This window comes from Ips typographus, linkage group LG13 (assembly GCF_016097725.1).
Source record: "Ips typographus isolate SLU linkage group LG13, UJ_Ityp_2.0, whole genome shotgun sequence".
Taxonomy (NCBI): domain Eukaryota; kingdom Metazoa; phylum Arthropoda; class Insecta; order Coleoptera; family Curculionidae; genus Ips; species Ips typographus.
Window position 1 is genome coordinate 1,918,625 of NC_138434.1, and position 22,948 is coordinate 1,941,572.

At 35.1% G+C, this 22,948-nt stretch overlaps 1 protein-coding gene across 1 annotated transcript in view; it reads right to left on the reverse strand.

Annotated features, from left to right (window-relative positions):
• Positions 1 to 9,174: 9,174 nt before the first annotated feature.
• Positions 9,175 to 22,948, reverse strand: part of cmpy (crimpy) — a 39,237-nt gene continuing 25,463 nt past the window's right edge. The window contains exons 2-3 of the mRNA XM_081991687.1: positions 15,269 to 15,452; positions 9,175 to 9,599 (exon numbers count right to left, since the gene is read on the reverse strand). Coding sequence (XP_081847813.1) covers positions 15,293 to 15,452 — 160 coding nt within the window. The 3' untranslated portion in view covers positions 9,175 to 9,599; positions 15,269 to 15,292. The remainder of the gene's footprint in view (positions 9,600 to 15,268; positions 15,453 to 22,948) is intronic.

The following is a 22,948-nucleotide window of genomic DNA, read 5'->3' on the forward strand; positions in this document are numbered from 1 at the left end:
TTGCAGTAAGAAAATTACTGTTTTAAGCACATTTTTGGAATCCTTATTAAATTTCCTATCTAATAACCTGAAAAAACATTACAAAATTCTCAAAAGTCTCTACTGTGTTTAGAATGTGAGTCATAATTTTACAGTTTAAACATTGAATTGAACTGACCGTTAACTAAAAAGTGTTTAAATCGACTCTTCAGTCAGTTTTACCAAATTTCACTAAGGTTCAATTTAGTTTTCTTTAATTGTTTCTCACAATGGCAAATCCTATTAAAATAGTGTTACGTTTCAAGCTAAATTCGACCTTATTAGTTTTGATTTCAGTCAAGTTTTGCAGTGAAGTAGGTAGTCTTAAGGGTGCATACACACAATATGTTATAGTGTAAAGGGATGAAATTAAATTCGACTTGCTTGGAGTAGATAAAAGTTGGAGGTTTCTCCCTCGAGTGTCATTAAATGTTCGTAAAAGTATCAAATTTTACGACGTTGGAGGAAAAAGGGAATTTTGCTAGAATGAACCGGCCATTTTACGATTCGTCTCGGTTTTACAAAATGTCAATTTTGTCGTTTGTTGCACACCAAAATGTACAATTTTTGGATGCGTTAAGGGCCCCAAAATGTCAATATCTCGTACGCTGTTGAGTTATTTGAGGGGTGGATGTTTTCAAGTTAAAAATCCACCGAAAAACAATCCGGAAGCGCCCTTAAAATTCGAGGGACGTTAACCACGTACTTTGTATTAAAACGTTGTTCTTTTCAATTATATACGTACACTGTTCTTCTTGTATTTATGTATTAGAGTGTATATATCACGATGAAATTGTAAGGCCAAAGGGCAGGTTTCTACATACAGAGTGTGTCTATAAAGTATGGAATCTGATCGATTTTTAGAAATTTTTCTAGGTTATAGAATAGAAAATTTCATGACGATTCCAAAAATGTGCTTAAAACTTTAATTTTTTCTTTCCAACTGGGTTTTACAGGGGATTTTGTTCCTGCCTGTCCTTAAAAAGTGTGTTCCTAGGAGTTGAAACTTTAACACTATTTTTCTCTCTGCCTGTACTAGATTTCTGGTGTTTTTTTTCGGTTATTGAATAGAAAATTTAATAAGGATTCCAAAAATGTGCTTAAAACTGTCATTTTCTCACTCCAACTGGGTTTTACAAGCGATTTTGTCCCTGTCTGTCCTTAAAAACTGTGTTCCTGATAGTTGAAACTTTAACACCATTTTTTGGTCTGCCTGTACTCGATTTTTAGAATTTTTTTTAGGTTATGGAATAGAAAATTTCATGAGGATTCCGAAAATGTGCTTAAAACTTTAGTTTTCTCACTTCAAGTGGGTTTTACAAGGGATTTTGTACCTGCCTGTCCTTAAAAACTGTGTTCCTGATAGTTGAAACTTTAACACCATTTTTTGGTCTGCCTGTACTCGATTTTAAGAAATTTTTTGTTATTGGATAGTAAATTTAATGAGGATTCTAAAAATGTGCTTAAAACTGTCATTTTCCCACTCCAAGTGGGTTTTACCGGCGATTTTGTCCCTGTCTGTCCTTAAAAACTGTGTTCCTGATAGTTGAAACTTTAACACCATTTTTTGGTCTGCCTGTACTCGATTTTTAGAATTTTTTTTAGGTTATGGAATAGAAAATTTCATGAGGATTCCGAAAATGTGCTTAAAACTGACAGTTTCTCAGTCCAAGTAGGTTTTACAAGTGATTTAGTCCTAGTCTATCATCGAAAACTGTCTTCCTGGTTGTTGAAATTTTAACACCATTTTTTGGCCTGCCTGTACTCGACTTTTAGATTTTTTTTTAGGTTATGGAATAGAAAATTTCATGAGGATTCCGAAAATGTGCTTAAAACTGTCATTTTCTCACTCCAATTGGGTTTTACAAGCGATTTTCTCCCTGTCTGTCCTTAAAAACTGTGATCCTGGTAGTTGAAACTTTAACACCACTTTTCTCTCTGCCTGTACTCGATTTCTAGTGTTTTTTAGGTTATGAAATAGAAAATTTTATGAGGATTCTGAAAAAGTGCTTAAAACCGTAATTTTCTCACTCCAACTGGGTTTTACAAGCGATTTTCTCCCTGTATGTCCTTAAAAACTGTTCTTGGTAGATAATACCACAGTCTACTGCTTTTTTCAGTTATTGAATAGAAAATTTCATAAGGATTACGAAAATGTTCTAAAAACTTAAATTTTTTCACTCCAAGTGGGTTTTACAAGCGATTTTGTCCTTGTCTGTCGTTAAAAACTGTGTTCCTGGTAGTTGAAATTTTAATACCATTTTTTGGTCTGCTTTTACTCGATTTTTAGAATTTTAGGTTATGGAGTAGAAAATTTCATGAGGATTCCATAAATGTGCTTAAAATTTTCATTTTCTCACTCCAACTGGGTTTTACAGGCGATTTTGTCCCTGTCTGTACTTAAAAACTGTGTTACAGGTAGTTAAAATTTTGACACCATTTTTTCTCTGCCTGTACTCGATTTTTAGAATTTTTTCTAGGTTATGGAATAGAAAATTTCATGGGGATTCCGAAAATGTGCTTAAAACTTTTATTTTCTCACTTCAACTGGACTTTACAGGCGATTCTGTCCCTATCTGTCCTTAAAAACTGTGTTCCTGGGAGTTGAAACTTTAACACCACTTTTCTCTCTGCCTGTACTCGATTTTTAGAGTTTTTTTAAAGTTATTGAATAGAAAATTTAATGAGGATTGCAAAAATGTGCTTAAAACTTTAATTTTTTCACTCCAAGTGGGTTTTACAAGCGATTTTTTCCCTATCTGTCCTTAAAAACTGTGTTTCTGGTAGTTGAAACTTTAACACCATTTTTCTCTCTGCCTGTACTCGATTTCTGGTGTTTTTTTTAGGTCATTGAATAGAAAATTTAATAAGGATTCCAAAAGTGTGCTTAAAACTGTCATTTTCTCACTCCAACTGGGTTTAACCAGGGATTTTGTCTTTCTGGCAGTACAAACTTTGATACCGCTTTCTCCCTGACTTTTACAATATTTTAGGTTAGGGGATAGAAAATTTAGTGATTATTTCAAAAATCTATCTTTCGTTAGTACATCTTAATTAGAAGCACCCTGTATACTTACGCAGAAAACCTTTCTCACTCTCAGTTTTTGATGTTGTACTAAATGTTGTTCTGGAAAAATTAACCTAAAAATGGCCTGGATTTTGTAACAAGAAAATTATTTTTCCAATTTGGTGAAAAGCTTTGTCGATTACATTGTTCGTAAAGGAAAATGGTCGACGTGACAAAAACAAAAGCGCAACTTTTAATAACGTCTTTGTGACACAGATGACAGCAGTGGGGCAAGGTTGGGAGGGGGGAGGGGATTATAAATCCGCAAATGAAAGCCGGAAACTGTCATTAACTAAGCGGAATTTGCGGTTGACAGGGCAATTCTGGGAGCGCAGCAATCCGCCGCCCCCGTATGATAATGAAATATGAAAACAGAAAGTTGGCGGTTTCCTAAATTGAAATGGCGGAAAACTAAAAACTCACTCTTCTGGTCCCGGTTTAGTTTTGTTGCCAAAGCGCTTTCCTTCGTAATCAATTAAATGAAAAACAAATTTGCCTGCCGGTGCCCGTCGTTTGTTTTGCTTTCGGCATTTTCTTCGAGCCCGAATTTCTATCCAGACTGGTGCAGTTTCAATCCAACTTTTTCCTTCTCAAATTCGTAATTGACTCGACAACAACAGTTTTTGATCCGATGCTACTAATTCCACTTTTCCAGTCAAACAGGAAGCTGGAAATTCAACATGGCCAAGTAAATTTGTCACTGAAATTTAATCGTTTTTGAGATATTTTTCAAAAACTACTTTGATGAACTTTTTACTAAAAATTTGTTCAAATATACAGGGTGTTTGTATCTTGGTTATTTTTGAGAGTTCAGGATGGTTCAACCACTCAAAAAAATCGTCTTAAACTGCTCTTTTCAGTGGTGTAAAGCAAAAAATTGTATATAAAACATTGTGTACAGGGTAAGCAAAAATAATGACACACTAACAATTTCGTGAACACCCTGTATACAGGCAACTGTATTTAAGTTCATACGTTACGTAGTTTGTTTTAGTGGTCCATTAGGAACACTTTTGTCCTCTTGCAATTTTATTGTAAATCTAACCGTTTTCGAGATATTTACTAAAAACCACTTTAATTCAGCGGTCAGTCAGGAAAAACCTCCATTTGGACAAAATTTCGGTGCATTTTCCCAAAAAGTCGCAAATAACTTGGTTATTTGAAACATTCCGTATAGACACATGAAATGATCGTAAGTAGCTAATGATTGGAGCTATCACGTGACGTTAAGCGGGTACCGCTAACTTGCTCCGTCTAGCCGCTAGAGGGCGTCAGACTTTGTAAAATTTTTGGATTTTGAAAATTGTCTTTAACTGCCTTAGTTAGTATGTTTTTGATTAATTTGTTAAATAAGTTGGCAACGCCGCCATTTTATGCAAAGCAGAAAACTGATTCAGATGCAGAATTTTACAAGAAATCCAAATATGCAAAAACATACAGCGTGTTTCATTAAAAAAAAAACATTTTTGCTCCCCACTAATGCAACACCCTGTATAGTAGAAAGATTGTTTATGTTTTTCACCAAATGATTCGCATCAACTTCAAATTCTGATCAAACAGCAGAAAATATTAGTTAACTTTGAAGCCCTCTAGTGACCAAATCATAACACCTACAACTTAAAGTTGGTATATGTTTGGATAGCCCATTTTATTGTCTATCCATTGACGTATAAAACCCTATACCACTATTTAGCAAATAAGACAGTAAATCAGCTTACATACATATACAGTTATTTTTCGAGAAACCAAAAGTAACAACAATATGGGACTTTGCCACACTATGGCGCCCTGTATGTGACTTATCTGACATTTGTGACATAATTGACGTTTGACAAGTTATAATATTTTTCTGTAATAAACCATTTTAAGCGGTTATCAATTCACTAGGAAAACTTTGAGAAACTTTAGTAACGGGGAAGGTAAAAGGAGGGTGTTTAATTAGATTCGTCGGCAATAAACACACAAAGCAAAGGGAGGAATTAAAGCGTTACACAAACTTCCTGTGGCGGTAATAGGAAAACTCATTTAAAACCGTCTGGACTGTGGAACAAACACGAAAATGTCCTCGTAAACAACCACCGGAATCTCTCTCTTTGGTCCTGACCGCACGTCCATGTTGGATTCTCCATTAAAATCCAGGATGGAACGTTGTTGGAACTGAACAGGTTGGACTAATAAAGCGTTGTTTTAGCTACATTTTGGTAAAAAAATCCACTCTGTAACTGTCATACAACCAGAATTATGACCTGTCAAAGTAGACAGTGGTTTTCAGTGTCACTGTGACATTTACTAGTTTGGAACTGTCACTAAACAATTTTTTAGGACAAACTGTACAGGGTGGACTAATAAAGCATTGTTTTAGCTAAATTTTGGTAAAAAAATCTACTCTGTAACTGTCATACAATCAAACTTATGACCTGTCAAAGTAGACAGTGATTTTTAGTGTCACTTTGACATTTCCTAGCTTGGAACTGTCACTAAACAGTTTTTTAGGACAAGCTGTACAGGGTGGACTTATAAAGCATTGTTTTGTCTACATTCTGATAGAAAAATCCACTCTGTAACTGTCATACAATCAGACTTACGGCCTGTCAAAGTAGACAATGGTTTGTGCTGTCTCTTTGACATATCCTAGCTTCGAACTGTCACTAAACAATTTTTTAAGACAAACTGTACAGGGTGGACTAATAAAGCATTATTTTAGCTACATTTTGGTAAAAAAATCCATTCTGTAACTGTCATACAACCAGACTTATGATCTGTCAAAGTAGACAATGCTTTTTTTGTGTAAATATGACATTTCTCAGCTTGAAACTGTCAATAAACAATTTTTTAGGACAAACTGTACAGGGTGGATTAATAAAGCATTGTTTTAGCTAAATTTTGGTAAAAAAATCCACTCTGTAACTGTCATACAATCAAACTTATGACCTGTCAAAGTAGACAGTGATTTTTAGTGTCACTTTGACATTTCCTAGCTTGGAACTGTCACTAAACAGTTTTTTAGGACAAGCTGTACAGGGTGGACTTATAAAGCATTGTTTTGTCTACATTCTGGTAGAAAAATCCACTCTGTAACTGTCATACAATCAGACTTACGGCCTGTCAAAGTAGACAATGGTTTGTGCTGTCTCTTTGACATTTCCTAGCTTCGAACTGTCACTAAACAGTTTTTTAGGACAAACTGTACAGGGTGGACTAATAAAGCTTTGCTTTGTCTACATTCTGGTAAAAAAGTACACTCTGTAACTGTCATACAACCAGACTTACGGCCTGTCAAAGTAAACAGTGCTTTTTAGTGTCACTTTGACATTTCCTGGCTTGGAACTGTCACTAAACAATTTTTTAAGACAAACTGTACAGGGTGGACTAATAAAGCATTGTTTTAGCTACATTTTGGTAAAAAAATCCATTCTGTAACTGTCATACAACCAGACTTATGATCTGTCAAAGTAGACAATGCTTTTTTTGTGTAAATATGACATTTCTCAGCTTGGAACTGTCACTAAACAATTTTTTAAGACAAACTGTACAGGGTGGACTAATAAAGCACTGTTTTAGCTACATTCTGGTAAAAAAATCCACTCTGTAACTGTCATACAACCAAACTTATGATCTGTCAAACTAGACAATGCTTTTGAGTGTCACTTTGACATTTCCTAGCTTGAAACTGTCAATAAACAATTTTTTAGGACAAACTGTACAGGGTGGATTAATAAAGCATTGTTTTAGCTAAATTTTGGTAAAAAAATCCACTCTGTAACTGTCATACAACCAAACTTATGATCTGTCAAACTAGACAATGCTTTTTAGTGTCACTTTGACATTTCCCAGTTTGGAACTGTCACTAAACAATTTTTTAGGACAAACGGTACAGGGTGGACCAATAAAGCATTGTTTTAGTTTGTTTATTGCACGACAAAACCAAAAATCCATGTTTGTGGTAGCGTCCCCGATTCTCTCCATGGAAACTTTTGTCGAGGACAAAAACTGGGATTTTAATGAAGGACTGTTCAAACGAGCGATAAAACCTTATCTACACACAAATAACGATGTAAAAACAAAACGAGATGGCTGGGTTTTAATCGAATTTTAATGAGGAAAACAATTGGGACTCCGCTTGTGTATGTTTGTTGCCGAGTCAGTTGATTTTCCGGTTATTTCCACCTCTTAGTCCACATTTGTCGTTTACCACCAGCCAGCCGGAAAGTCAACTGGACTGCAAGTAAAATATCATAAATTACATGCCAGAAAATACAACTTTCATTCTCTACACTTTTTTGTAGCTCCTCAAATAACGGAGCTACGCTCAGTCAAAATGGAGTTATTAAAAAAAAACAGTTTGGTGCATTCAGTCAATTTTTGGCCTTGTAACTCCTTAAGGAGGTCCTTAGTGGCAAAAACACCTTACTACAATCTTGTAGAGGATGAAATTCCCTACAACTTCTATTCTTTACACATTTTTGTAGCTTTTTAAATAACGGAGCTACGCTCAGTCTAAATGTCTCTACACATTTTTGTAGCAGCTTAAATAACTGAGCTACGCTGTTTGTTCTTAAAAACTGTGTCCCTGGTAGTTGAAACTTTAACACCATTTTTTTCTCTGCTTGTACTCGATATTTCAGATTTTTCTCAGGTTATGGAATAGAAAATTTCATGAGGATTCCGAAAATATGCTTTAAACTGTCATTTTCTCACTCCAACTAGGTTTCACAGGCGATTTTGTGCCTGTCTGTACTTAAAAACTGTGTTCCTGGTAGTTGAAATTTTAACACGATTTTTCTCTCTGCCTGTACTCGATTTTTAAAATTTTTTAGGTTATTGGATAGGAAATTTCATGAGGATTCCGAAAATGTGCTTAAAACTGTCATTTTCTTACTCTAACTAGGTTTTACAGGCGATTTTGTCCCTGTCTGTACTTAAAATCTGTGTTCCTGGTAGTTGAGATTTTAACACCATTTTTTTCTGTGCCTGTACTCGATTTTTAATTTTTTTTTTACGTTATTGAATAGAAAATTTCATGAGGATTCCGAAAATGTGCTTAAAACTTTAATTTTCTCACTTCAAGTGGGTTTTACAAGGAATTTTGTCCCTGTGTCCTTAAAAACTGTGTTCCTGGTAGTTGAAGTTTTAACACCACTTTTTGGTGTTCCTGTACTTGATTTTTAGAATTTTTTTTAGGTTATGGAATAGAAAATTTCATGAGGATTCCGAAATTGTGCTAAAAACTGTCATTTTCTCTCTCCAACTGGATTTTACAGTCGATTTTGTCCCTGTTTGTTCTTAAAAACTGTGTTCCTGGTAGTTGGAACTTTAACACCATTTTTCTCTCTGCCTGTACTCGATATTTAGAGTTTTTTTAGGTTATTGAATAGAAAATTTAATGAGGATTCCAAAAATGTGCTTAAAACTTTAATTTTTTCACTCCAAGTGGGTTTTACAAGCAGTTTTGTCCCTGTCTGTCCTTAAAAACTGTGTTCCTGGTAGTTGAAACTTTAACACCATTTTTCTCCCTGCCTGTACTCGATTTTTAGATTTTTTTAGGATATTGAATAGAAAATTTAATGAAGATTCCAAAAATGTGCTTAAAACCGTAATTTTCTCACTCCAACTATGTTTTACAGGTGATTTTGTCCCTGTCTGTACTTAAAAACTGTGTTCCTGGTAGTTGAAACTTTAACACTATTTTTCTCCCTGCCTGTACTCGATTTTTAGAGTTTTTTTAGGTTATTGAATAGAAAATTTAATAAGGATTCCAAAAATTTGTTTAAAACTGTCATTTTCTCACTCCAACTGGGTTTTTTGTAGCACCTTAAATAACTGAGCTAGTTAATTTAAAAAAACGAGTTTGGTGCATTCAGTCATATTTTGGCCTTGTAACTCCTTAAGGAGATCCTTAAAGACAAAAACACCTTAATACAATCATGTAGAGGATGAAATTCCCTACAACTTACATTCTTTACACATTTTTGTAGCTCCTGAAATAACGGAGCAAAGCTCAGTCAAAATCAAGTTATTAAAAAAAAAAAAATTCGGTTATCCATTTCGGTCCACCTCTTAAACCTTAAAAAAAAACCAAAATGTTTATAAAATAAAACCAATTTATTGTTGACTTTTACCATCTTAGGAACTAACAAACACCACATAAGACTACCTAACGGTATTGTCACAAATTTATACAAAATTCCAGCAGTCGCCAAAAATTAAAAAAAAAACCAGCTTTAAGGGCCGTATTACTAAACTTTGGTTAAATTTAGCCAGCGAACCAGTTCCTGCTAAACTCATCAACCTTCCGAACGAAATTAGTAAGTATGCATAGTTTTACAGTGAAACGTGTATTTACAAATGTATGTATATACAAAAAACAAACACAACCTCACTTTTACTTAACTAACAGAGAGAGCGGCTACACGTAAGCGTTTTTCCTATATAATTTTCTTTACATTATTGGTTTTGTTTTAAACTTCGGGTTTTGGGGGTTTTTGCTTTTGGATGCAGCTCTCGTTTCGGTTATCTGCAAAAAAAAAGAGTTAACTAAAGATGGATAAACCTAACCTAACAAGGAGTTTAATGGTTTAGTTAGTTTAACGCTTAAATTGGGGCTCTTAATGAAGCTATTAACTAAAAGTGGGAGAGGTACTGAGTAATAATAATTTGAGCAGACAGTGCCATGTAATATTGTCCTTTTTCAGTCAGTCAAAACAGATATATACAGAGTGTCCCAAAAATATATTGCAACAGTTTTTCAGACTAATTTTGACATGAAAGTACACCAAATCCTGGAGGTATAAAATACAACTAAATCTTTAGCAAATTCAGCTGTCTTTTATGTCTGTTTCCTCGTTTTATACCTCTATGGAGTTTCAACAGTTTTATGCCAAATAGTCAGTTTTGACTTTAAACTTTCAAGTGTGTTTTATACATTTATACCTTTATGGAATGAGTAATCACGCTACTCGCTAAATAGAAAAACATCCAAACAACCACCCATGAAGGTGTAAAATACAATATACTGTCAGTTTTTATATCTCTATGAAGACCAGTTGCCCAATGACAGATTAGACTGACTGTCAAATAGTTAATTGTCGCTTGAATCCTTCAAAATTCAACACATTAAAGGCGTAAAACATATATCAAACAGAATTTGACCTTTATGAAGCGGATTTTGACAGTTTCCACTTCCATGACTACACTACATTCTAATTTAGAGAAATTTGACAGAAAATCACTCAAATCCTACTCATAGAACTGTAAAATACTTTAAATCGATTCAACTGTCTTTTAAGAGTATTTATGCCTCTATGGAGCAGGTCTTAATATTGTTGACAATCCAATGACAGCTGTTGACAAGCCCATTCAACTGTCTTTTAAATCTGTTTGACAGTTGTATACCTCTGTGCAGCGGGTTTTGACAGTTGACAGTTGCATGACAGACTACACTACAATCCAATTAGATAATTTTGCCTTCATGAAGACGTAAAACATAATCCAATTGTCTAATAAACTACAAAATTTCTCAAATTTCACACTTGTCACTAATGACATTTGTATTTACATATAGGGTGTTCCAAAAATTCTGAAAATTTTTCTTGTGCGTGTTATTTTACAGGGTGATCCGTGTTTTTTTTTTTAATGCAAAAAAAATGCTCAAAAATACTCTTTAAAATTGGTGGTACATTTAGAACGTTGACCTGCCAAAAAAATAAGGTTACAGGAAAATTGGCCCTTAAGGAGGTCCTTAAGGACAAAAATACCTTAATACAATTTTTTAGAGGATAAAATTTTCTACAACTTTTATTCTTCACGTATTTTTATAGATCCTTAAATGACCGAGCTACGCTCAGTCAAATTAGAGTTAATTTAAAAAACTAGTTTGGTGCATTTAGTCACTTTTGGGCCTTGTAACTCCTTAAGGAGGCCAACAAGATCGAAAACATATTAATACGATCTTGTAGGGGAGAAAATTTCCTAAAAACTTTCCTTCTTTACACTTTTCTGTAGCTCCTCAAATAACGGAGCTACGCTTAGTCAAAATGGAGTTATTTAAAAGGAGGACCCTAAGGGCAAAAACATATTAATACAATCTTGTAGAGGATAAAATTCCCTACAACTTGAATTTTTTACATGTTTTTGTAGCTCCTTAAGTAACGAAGCTACGCTTCCTCAAAATGGAGTTATTTTTAGAAAACAAGTTTGCTGCATCCAATCAATTTTTTGCCTTGTAACTCCTTAAGGAGGCCCTTAAGAGCAAAACATATATTAATAGAGTCTTGTAGAGGATAAAATTTCCTACAACTTTCATTCTTAATTTTTTGTTTGTAGCTCCTTAAGTAACGGAGCTACGCTCACTCAAAATGGAGTTATTTTAAGAAAACGAGTTTACTGCATCCAGTCATTTTTTGCCTTGTAACTCCTTAAGGAGGCCTTTAAGAGCAAAAACATGTTAACAGAGACTTGTAGAGGAAAAAATTTCTTACAACTTTCATTCTTTACTTTTTTTTGTAGCTCCTTAAGTAACGGAGCTACGCTTAGTCAAAATGGAGTTATTTAAAAGGAGGACCCTAAGGGCAAAAACATATTAATACAATCTTGTAGAGGATAAAATTCCCTACAACTTTCATTTTTTACATTTTTTTGTAGCTCCTTAAGTAACGGAGCTACGCTCCCTCAAAATGGCCCTGTAACTCCTTAAAAAGGCCCTTAAGAGCAAAACATGTTAATAGAGTCTTGTAGAGGATGAAATTTTCTACAATTTCCATTCTTTACCTTTTTTTGTAGCTCCTTAAGTAACGGAGCTACGCTTAGTCAAAATGGAGTTATTTAAAAGGAGGACCCTAAAGGCAAAAACTTATTAATACAATCCTGTAGAGGATAAAATTCCCTACAACTTTCATTCTTTACACTTTTTTTGTAGCTCCTTAAATAACGGAGCTACGCTCAGTCAAAATAGAGTTTTTTTAAGAAAACAAGTTTGCTGCATCCAGTCTTTTTGGCCTTGTAACTCCTTAAGGAGGCCCTTAAGAGCAAATACAACTTAACACAATCTTGTAGAGGATAGAATTCCCTACAACTTTCATTCTTTATCTTTTTTTGTAGCTCCTTAAGTAACGGAGCTACGCTTAGTCAAAATGGAGTTATTTAAAAGGAGGACCCTAAAAGCAAAAACTTATTAATACAATCCTGTAGAGGATAAAATTCCTTACAACTTTTATTCTTTACACTTTTTTTGTAGCTCCTTAAATAACGGAGCTACGCTCCAGTCAAAATGGAGCTGTTTAAAAAAAACAGTTTGGTGCATCCAGTCACTTTTTTGCCTTGTAACTCCTTAAAGAGGCCCTTAAGAGCAAATATAACTTAATACAATCTTGTAGAGGATCAAATTCCCTACAACTATAATTCTTTACATTTTCTTTGTAGCTCTTTAAATAACGGAGCTACGCTCACTTAAAATGGACTGCAGTGATTGGGGGAGGCACCACACAATGTAGTCTCGGAAACCAGACAACTTGAAAACTTTAACCCAAATAAGGGGTGGCACTAGAGCAGTTTAAAGTCGACGATAAGCTAGACATAAACTCGAGTGGATTACAAACAGTAAACAGAATATTAGGACTCCAATAAAGGGGGTTTCTTGGCCAAAACCGTGAGAGGGCGCTTTCAAATGCAAAACCATTCCAGACAGGACGCGTATAATAAACTTCCGGATAAACTCCGGAACAAACGGGACGGGAAGCTGGATATCTCGCATTTGACTAAAGAACCAAAATGATTAGATGGGAAGATATTTCAAATTCGTCACCAAGCCCTTCCCCAAAAAGGGGTTTGGCAATTGGGGAGGAGGGTGGGTTTATTATTTTAAATTCGGAGTTTATTTCGCCATACCAACAATGTAATCCTGCAGTAAAGCCCGCAAAATTGATAATGCAAATTGAAATTTTACGTGCCGTTTGAGGGTTTGAGGGGCCAGTTTTATTCGTGCCTCCCCGAATCCGGAGGGATCCAGAAAATCCCCTTTTGCCGTATTAGTTTGTGTGTGAAATTTGAAGGGAAACTCGACAGCGATTATATAGTACAAACCCTTTTGGAATAATGCAACCTAAACTTCCTTTTGTTTGCCCTTAACACAAAAGGTGATTGACTGCCTTAACTACAAAAATATTATATATGGTACTTCTCCCCAATTATAGGGATTAATTATTTAGCTGGCACATGTGCACAACTCAAAATTCAAATTGTATTACATTGAAATTTAATAAATTAGGCATTTCATTTAATAATATAACAATATTCATATTTAATGGAGGGATTTCCACTTTTTGCTACTTGAATATGCTCATTTTATATCATCATATTATGGCTATCAAGCGGAAAATCACACAAAAGAGAGGGAAAAGTAATAAAATGAACAACAATGAATTTCAATTATTAAACACGACCTTAAACCCTTTTAGTACCAAGGCAGGCAGGATTGATGATTTTGCTACACAAAGTGGCAACAATGCATCAAAAGCAAAAAATTTCATTAAGACTCCCATTCACAGAAAACCAATCTCAAACCGGAAAAGTCATTAATTCACTGCTAAGCAACAACCAAATTCTTATCGTCTACGGTAACTTTAGTGGAAAGTATCAGGTAACGTGTATGCGTGCTTTATCAGTCAGGAAGACGCCATATTTCATTCAGCAACCGTGAGATATTGAAAGTTTTCCCCCCTCACCCTTTTTGGGAGAGAAGATATATGATTAGTTTTAAAAGTTAATCCACTAAAGTGTCTGTGTGAAATATGATGGATTCTCAAAATAACGGGTAAGGGTTCTTAAAAGATGTGACATTAAGAGCCCTCACACTGGCTGAGGTGTAAGCAATCAAAATTTTACTGATTTTTTTGTCAAAGTCACGTGACTTTTACTAGTATTTGTCGTAAGTAGATTTCCAGTACTTTGTTCACTCTATAACATTTTTGATCACTCTGTATAGTAGCAAAAAGGTAAAAGGTGCTTTAAAGTAGTTTTTGAAAAATATCTCGTAAACGGTTAGATTTACATAAAATTTGCAAGAGTGCAAAATTGTTCCTAATGAATCACTAAACCAGACTGAGCAACGTTTGAACCTCAATACAGTTCTCTCTATACAGGGTGTGCACAAAAATGTTAGTGGGTCATTATTTTTGCTCACCCTGTACACAATTTTTAATATAAATTTTTTTGCATTACACCACGGAAAAGAGCAGTTCAAGATGATTCCTTTGAGTGGTTGAACTACTCTGAACTCCTAAAAATAACCAAGATACAGGGTGTTCAAGTTTTAAGCTAATTTTCGGTAAAAAGTGCATCAAAGTAGTTTTTGGAAAATATCTCGAAAACGGTTAGATTTACATAAAAACTGCAGGAGTGCAAAATTACTCCTAATTAACCACTAAACCAGACTGCGCAACGTTTGAACCTCATTACAGTTCTGTCTGTACAGGGTGTGCACAAAAATGTTAGTGGGTCATTATTTTTGCTCACCCTGTACACAATTTTTGATATACAATTTTTTGCTTTACACCACTGCAAAGAGCATTTCAAGACGATTCTTTTGAGTGGTTGAACCACCCTGAACTCCTAAAAATAACCAAGATACAGGGTGTTCAAGTTGTGAGCTAATTTTCGGTAAAAAGTGAATCAAAGTAGTTTTTGGAAATTATCTCGAAAACGGTTAGATTTCCATGAAAACTGCAAGAATGCAAAATAGTTCCTAATGAACCATTAAACCATACAGCGTAACGTTTGAACCTCAATACAGTTCTCTGTATACAGGGTGTGCACAAAAATGTTAGTGAGTCATTATTTTTGCTCACCCTGTACACAATTTTTGATATACAATTTTTTGCTTTACACCACTGAAAAGAGTAGTTCAAGACGATTCTTTTGAGCGGTTGAACTACCCTGAACTCCCAAAAATAACCAAGATACAGAGTGTTCAAATTTTGAACTAATATAACTCGGTTATTTAAAGAGCTACAGGGTGGTTCTTTTCACCGATTTGTAGCCTAAAGTATCCTCTTTTAATCACTCTGTACAGTACCAAAAAAAATGTCCCAGAAAACAGTGCTAAAACTTAAAAGTGACATTGACAGTAAACTTAAAAATATACCATTAAGAGCCCCACACTAAAGTACTGGAACACTGAACAATACTCACATTTACATTATGTACAATCAAATTTCACGTGTCCTCGTGATTATCGAAGATAATGGGCCGACAAATGCCTTCGCTCGGTATACGGCCTGGTTGTTGACAGGATAGGCCTGGTTCGCAGGTACCACTGAACCCCAATTCGCCCCCGCACGGTTCCCCCTCAGTTTTGGCGCATTCCTGGCAACATCTACGACAAAATTATACAATAGGCCTGTCCCACAATTTTTGTTTATTTCATAACTACAAAGACGAATTGAAAATATTATACCCGTATTTTTTGGTTTTCAAAAATATTAAGTCTAAATAGAAAAAAAATGATGATAAAAACTACATTAATCTCATGTTTAAAACGCCCGCCGCCGGTGACGTACTACACTATCAACCAATCAGCGACAAGAAGTGAAACAGTTGGCGTGCAACAGCCAATAAAATCGCCCAGAATTACGTACGTCACATGCGCGCCAAAACAGATCTTTTAAATTTAATGGACAAATTCAAACTAATGTAGGAACATTTACGACCATATTTTTTTCTTCAAGAATATGAAAAATTAGTTTTTTGATCCTATTCTTTCGATTCCAGTCATTAAAACAAAAATTTTTGATATGTGGGATAGGCCCAGGATTGTCAGTCTTAATGGTTCTCCAACAGTCTTTTTGTTCTAATTTCCCGTTTAACTGTTAGGAACCTTATTAGTCCTGATTAACTTTGATATTAAGGATTATCCACTAACCACTCCTCGAAACTAACGAGCTGAATTTGGCCCTTAAGTGGAATAGTAATTTAAACCTTGGATAACTATAACTGGAAGATTAACGAGGTTTAAAAGCCTGTGTATGGTATAAATGGGGCTATTAAAGATTGACTTTTTCTGAATGGAAAAGAGTTTTGTAACTTTTTTAAAAGGTGATTAGATCGCTGATTTTTCCTGAAAATCGTTTTAATCTCCCTTATTAAGGTTGAAGGGGACCTTTAAAATAAACTTTAATCACTTAAGGGCCCTCTAATTACACCCAAAGGGCCCTTGCATACAAGTGAACCGGTAAACAAGGATTAGCGACTAATTAGGCCTGTGAGATTTTGTGCATTACAACCCTCCTTCACCCTTGCGTGCCTTAGGGCTGAAAATCTATAAAGTTGCGTGTTACGGAGGGTCAAGGCAAAAAATTGACCTTTTCCCGGAATGCTGATCGAATTACTGGGAATTTTGTTGTCAACGATCATTAACTGTAAAGGAAAAAAGGGAAGAAATTACCATTACCCCTCCAGGCTTGCCCTGGATCTTTAAATGATGTCACATTCGTTTCCAGCACCCTCGACGTTTCTCCCCCAGCCCCATTTCCAAACCAGTTAAGGCCATATATTTGCCCTATCCATTCGACTTGTCACGTTGCATCTAAGGTGAGGTATAGAACTGGAAGAGGGGGAGATTGGGATATTTTTCTTTTTGAAGGATTTTAAAATTTTCCATGTCGAATTTGAGAATCGTGATACGCCTTACAAGCTCTACATTTCTCTTTGCTCTCTTATCTTAACAATTTAGGTTAACCTGTAGTCCGGAAGGCAGAACAACAGAAGTAACAAAAAAACATTTACTTTCCTATTATACAGGTCCAGTTTTAAGTGTCAATAATTCACCATTTGATAGCCAATCAATTTTTCATGTCATTTTTCTGAAAAACGTTTCCTAAGGAAGATACAGTCCTCCAAATTTCCATTTCAAAAATCGTTTTATAGTTTAAAACTGAACATCCTGAAGACTTGTGAAAGTCCAAATTTGTACTGAATAGTCTAAAAACTTTTTTACTACTAGAAATGGTCTTATGATTCGCTTTCTCAGACTGCCATCCTGGTTGAGTGTCTAAAACTGGCATTCAAGAACTAAAAAAAAGTCCGGAAATCAAGACAAAGATTGTATTGTGCATGAAACTCATTTTTTACTACTAAAAATAATATAAAAGTTGACTTTTAATGCTAGAACTGACTTTACTAGGACTAAAGAGAGTCCAAAAGTATATTTTCAAGACTTTAATTGGTGTACAACTCAATTTTCTGGACTGGACAACAAGTCTAGAAGTAAATTAAATTTTTGGACTATTTTATTTCTAAAAATTAGTTCTCAAGACTATTATTGTAGCATTTGGTACCAAAATTTTTTACTTTTATTACTGAAGAAACTTGACTTTTAGAAATCAAGTCTTAAACTCGATTTTTCAGTCTTAAAAAGCACTAAAAACAGTCTGAATTTCTTAGAGATGCTACAATTTATTGCACCTATGAGTGTAGAAGTCAATTTAATAGTGAAGAAGCTTGAAATAACATTTTCAAGACTATAGTAGTGGACAAACTGACTTTTAGGCCTGATAAGTCAAAAACTTTGTAAAGATAGTCTTGAAACTCGATTTGAGGCACTGAAAACAGCCTTAAAACACTAAAAACAATCTAGTTTATTAAGAAATACCCGAATTTTTAGCACTGAGGTGTCTAGAAGTCGATTTAATAGTGACAAAGCTTGGAATGCTATTTTAAGTCTATGAAGAATGTAAAAATAGTTTTTTAAGTCTGCTATGTCAATAACTTGGTGAAGATAGTCTTGAAACTCGATTTTCCAAGCTGAAAGCAGTTTTGAAGCACTAAAAATAGTCCAGAATTCGAAGAAAATGAAAAGCAAAGTAAAAAGCACGAAAAGTTCGTTTTCAAGAAAATTTTCATGAATCTAATGTAATTCAACCTGCATCTAAGACTATTTCACACACTTCACAGTCACATTCAAATCTCTATTTAATGTTTTTGGCATATTAAACTGTCCATTAGAATGTTTCAGAGGCTTCCAGCAACTTTCAAAATCTCTTAGAAGATTTCAGATGCTTCTGGCACATTCTAATGGCTATTAGATCCCTCAGAATGTTTCAGAGGCCTCTGGCATTTTCAAAATAGTTTTGAGTGGCTTCTGGCGACTTTCAAAGTGTCTTAAAAGGTTTCAAGACTTTCTGGAACATTCTAATCTCTATTAACAGCTTCTGGTAAGTTAAAATGTCCATTAGAATGTTTCAAAGGCCTCTGGCACTTTCAAAACGATTTTCAGAGGGTTCTGTCACATTTAAATCTCTATTTAATGTTTTTGGCACATTAACATGTCCATTAGAATGTTTCAGAGGCTTCCAGCAACTTTCAAAATCTCTTAGAAGATTTCAGATTCTTCTGACACATTCTAATGGCTATCAGAACCTTCTGGAACTTTGAGATATCCCTCAGAATGTTTCAGAGGCCTCTGGCACTTTCAAAATAGTTTTGAGTGGCTTCTGGCAACTTTCAAAGTGTCTTAAAAGGTTTCAAGACTTTCTGGAACATTCTAATCTCTATTAACAGCTTCTGGTAAGTTAAAATGTCCATTAGAATGTTTCAAAGGCCTCTGGCACTTTCAAAACTATTTTCAGAGGGTTCTGTCACATTTAAATCTCTATTTAATGTTTCCGGCACATTAACATGTCCATTAGAATGTTTCAGAGGCTTCCAGCAACTTTCAAAATCTCTTAGAAGATTTCAGATGCTTCTGGCACATTCTAATGGCTATCAGAACCTTCTGGAACTTTGAGATATCCCTCAGAATGTTTCAGAGGCCTCTGGCACTTTCAAAATAGTTTTGAGTGGTTTCTGGCGACTTTCAAAGTGTCTTAAAAGGTTTCAAGACTTTCTGGAACAATCTAATCTCTATTAACCGCTTCTGGTAAGTTAAAATGTCCATTAGAATGTTTCAAAGGCCTCTGGCACTTTCAAAACGATTTTCAGAGGGTTCTGTCACATTTAAATCTGTATTTAATGTTTTTGGCACATTAACATGTCCATTAGAATGTTTCAGCGGTTTCTGCCAACTTTAGAAGACTCTTAAAAGCTTTCAGATGCTTCTCTCACATTCAAATCTCTATTAGAACCTTTTGGCAGTTTGAGATGTCCATCAGAATGTGTCTAGAGACCTCTGGCAACTTTAGAACACTCTTAAAAAGGTTTCAGAGGCTTCTATCACATTCAAATCTCTATTTAAAGTTTTTGGCAAATTAAAATGTCCATTAGAATGTTTCAGAGGCTTCTGGCAGTTCAAAATGGCTGCCAGAGGCCTCTGAAAACTTACTTCAAATGCAAATTTTAAGCTTCTGATGTCCCTTTTCATTAGTTCAGTCACATTTTGGGGTTCAAGTCAATTTTTAAGGTTTAAATGTATGAATTTGTAGTAACAAATTCTTGAAAAAGTAGTTTTTATGTCTACAAGTCAATTTTTAGTATTAAAGTCTTTCGATTTGCATGCAAACTGGTTACAAACACAATTTTTAAGCTTCTGAAATTTGTATCTTTTCTAATTCAATTTTCAAAAGTCTTTTAGTTTGTCTGGAAACTATGAAAACTGCCTACAATAATATTTTTTAAACTTCTTAAGTGAATTTTCCGTTTCCAAGACAATTTTTAAGTTGGGTTAGGTTAGTTTTGGGTCTTTGACCGTAATAACGTGTAATAAAGTGCTTGTTCCAAATTTGATCAATATTGCTCCAACGGTCTGACAGTTATGACAAAAAAAACGATTTATTTAAACAGAAATTTGAAGGACTGTATTTTCCTTAGGAAGCACTTTTCAGGAAAATGACATAATGAATGTCAACTTATTTTTTAATTAGTTATGGATTGATGAATTATTGACATTTAAAACTGGATCACTCTGTATTGTTCCATCTTGCCTTAGTTTTCACTATATTATGCTATTAGAGTGTGGAAATAATGAACACCATCAAGAGAAGAAAGTTTCGACCAGAAAGGGGGTGGTAACTCATTTAGCTACCCCTACCACGTTTAGGGGTTGGAATACAAAATTTTAGTTGCCACCCCTCAAAAACAGAGTTAAAAATGGTTAATTTGAGTGGTTGTAGCTCCCGGTAAGTTGAAAAGTAAGGGAGATACGTGATTTTGAAGTTTACACCCTTTTTAAAGCAGTTTTTTAAGTAGTGAAATTGGGGCTTGTTTCGTGCACCGTTTGCTTCTAAGCTAAATAACTCGGTTATTTCAGCCTGGAGGAAAAATTTACAAGACAAATAAAATAAAGTGAACATTCTGGGCTATCGAATCAGCTATAAAAAGTTGCACTAGCTGTCATAGCAACGCAGCTGACAACTGTCAAAGTTTGACTAATCCTACTAACCAAAATGGCTGTCACTCCATAATGACTCAATACAGCGGAAAAAATCACGAAATTAAAATTATCTAGAGTGGTTGTAGCTTGTAGCACAGATGTGTGATATCTGTCACTTTGGTCACGTGATACCGGTCACAATTGTCAAAATACACTAAAAAAACATGGAGCAACCAAAATGTTTTTTTCACCTGACTTACAGTGATTTTACAGTTCTATAGACTGAAATTTGGTTTACTTGACATATCTGTCATTTCAGGACGTTATCTAGGGTCACGTGACAGACGTGGAAATTGACAGATGTGACATAGCTGTCAGTTGAGAAACGTCGATTTGTGCCACGTGATGCCTGCCTTAAATGTCAAAACTGACTTACAAGATAAAAAAAACTTAAAAACACACTTTTCTACAGCTTTGATAGTAAAACGTTTTACAAATTTCTGAAATGGTGGTTGACAGTTGTGACGTAACTACCAATCCAGGAAGCTGGTTTTGTGTCACGTGACACCTATCAAACACGTCACAGTTCAGAGAAATTACTGAAAATTTTAAAACGAAATCTTCTACAATTACGAAACTAGAACAGGAACGTTTTACAGTTTCATGGAATGATGATTGACAGATGTGACGTAGCTGTCAGTTTAGAACGCGGTTTTGGGTCACGTGATACCTATCAAACACGTCACAGTTAAGTAAAATGACTTTTAGGCAACAAAAAACTTCAAAATGAAATGTTCTACAGTTACGAAGCTAAAACAGGAACGTTCTGCAGCTTCATGGAATGGTGACTGACAGATGTGACGTAGCTGTTAGTTCAGGACGTGGTTTTGGGTCACGTGATACTTTTCTTGGGGCATATACTTAAGACCTGCTAGCTCCGAAAGGTGTACTTTCTACCCTTCATGTGTCCTACAATCAATTTAGACCATCCTGTATAAAAATGTACGTTACTAGTAAAACTGGCAAATTTCAAGTTTTTTTTTATATTTTTTATAATAAAAAAAATGGATTAATACGATCCAATTTAAAAACCACATTTATTATTATTTTTACTAAAAAAAACTTCCAATTTAAATTCCCCACAATAAAACGAAATGGATGGCAGATTGGATTTCAGTTTTGTTATTTGAAATTTTTGCCCCCGAATCCGCACAGTTTCTCGCAAGTTTAATCGGTCTTCGAATCAAATTAGGCGGAGGATGGGGGGTGGGTAAGTTCAGAATCGGCTTAATTCTATATTGACACCGACCAAATTCGGATTTACCTCACGTTCCGATGCTGAAGGAGTTAATTTAATTAACCGACGAAACTAATCCGCGAGCAAGCGAGCGTAGCCCCAGAAGATCATTAATAAAAATTCCCTCCCCTTTGGAGGAAGTTTTTCGCCCGTAAAAGTGTAATCGGGAGCATCCTCAAAAGATTTATGTTAATGGATATTACCCGTCCTTAAGGTGTGCGATTCGGGTTGAACAAGCGAAAAACTTGAGCCTTTGGTGTGTAATTAATCATTCCCACCCCCCAGAATGGGGGGTGGGGCAAAAATTGAAGAGCTACACAATTTTTACGATAAAATTGATTTACGTTTTCTTGTGATTGCGGTTCATTTGCCTTCATGAATCACAAATTTAAAACTCTCTCTAGAGAGTTGATTTTTGCTTCCAAATCTGTTCCGGTATTTTGCTGGATCAGAAAACTTTCCTGAAACTTTCTTACACCTAATTGCCGGGGAAATTGATCCCGATTCACTTACAGTTTTTTTGTCTGTACAATACAGTCATTTTCCCCCCCTTCTCCCTAGGGATTGGAAAAAAACCCAACTTTTAATCAATCGGTTAATTATCAGGGATAATCCACGTGGCGGAAATCGATCCCGGCTGGTTTTATCCATTTGAAAGAAACCGGGCACATAATCCGAACGTTCTGTTTCCCCAAATTGGTTTCATTAGTCGACGTGGAAAAAGCGTGCTCCTTTCGCCACAAGATTAATGGTCTTTGCATTTCATTATCGATTTTACCCCCAAAAGGGCCGAAATAGTAAGTTTTAGGACCCTTAATGATTCCTGACGAGACCAACAAGCGGAAACACATGTTGATTTTTCAGCCATTTTGTGCGTCTTAAACCTTCCCATACGTGTTCTAAATGTTCCAGTGTTCTAAACAGTGTCACAGACCTCCAAATGCTACTGAGCACTTTCTAAAACATGCCAGAGCCCTCTAGAACCAGTAGAAGGGTACTACAAGTGTTTTAAATTTTTCTAGAATTGTTTTAAATTGCTAGAAGCCTCTAGAATTCCACCAACCATTTTGAAAGTGTCAGAAACCTCATAGTTCTTCTGAGAATCTTCTAAAAAGTGTCAGAAGTCTCTAGAGTCAGTTTGAAAGTGCCAAAGATCTCTAAATACTACTGAGAACATTCTTAAAAATGCCAGAAAGTTCTACAAGTGTTTTAAACCTTCCCATAACTGTTTTAATTTGCTAGAAGCCTCTAGAACCATTTTTAAAGTGTC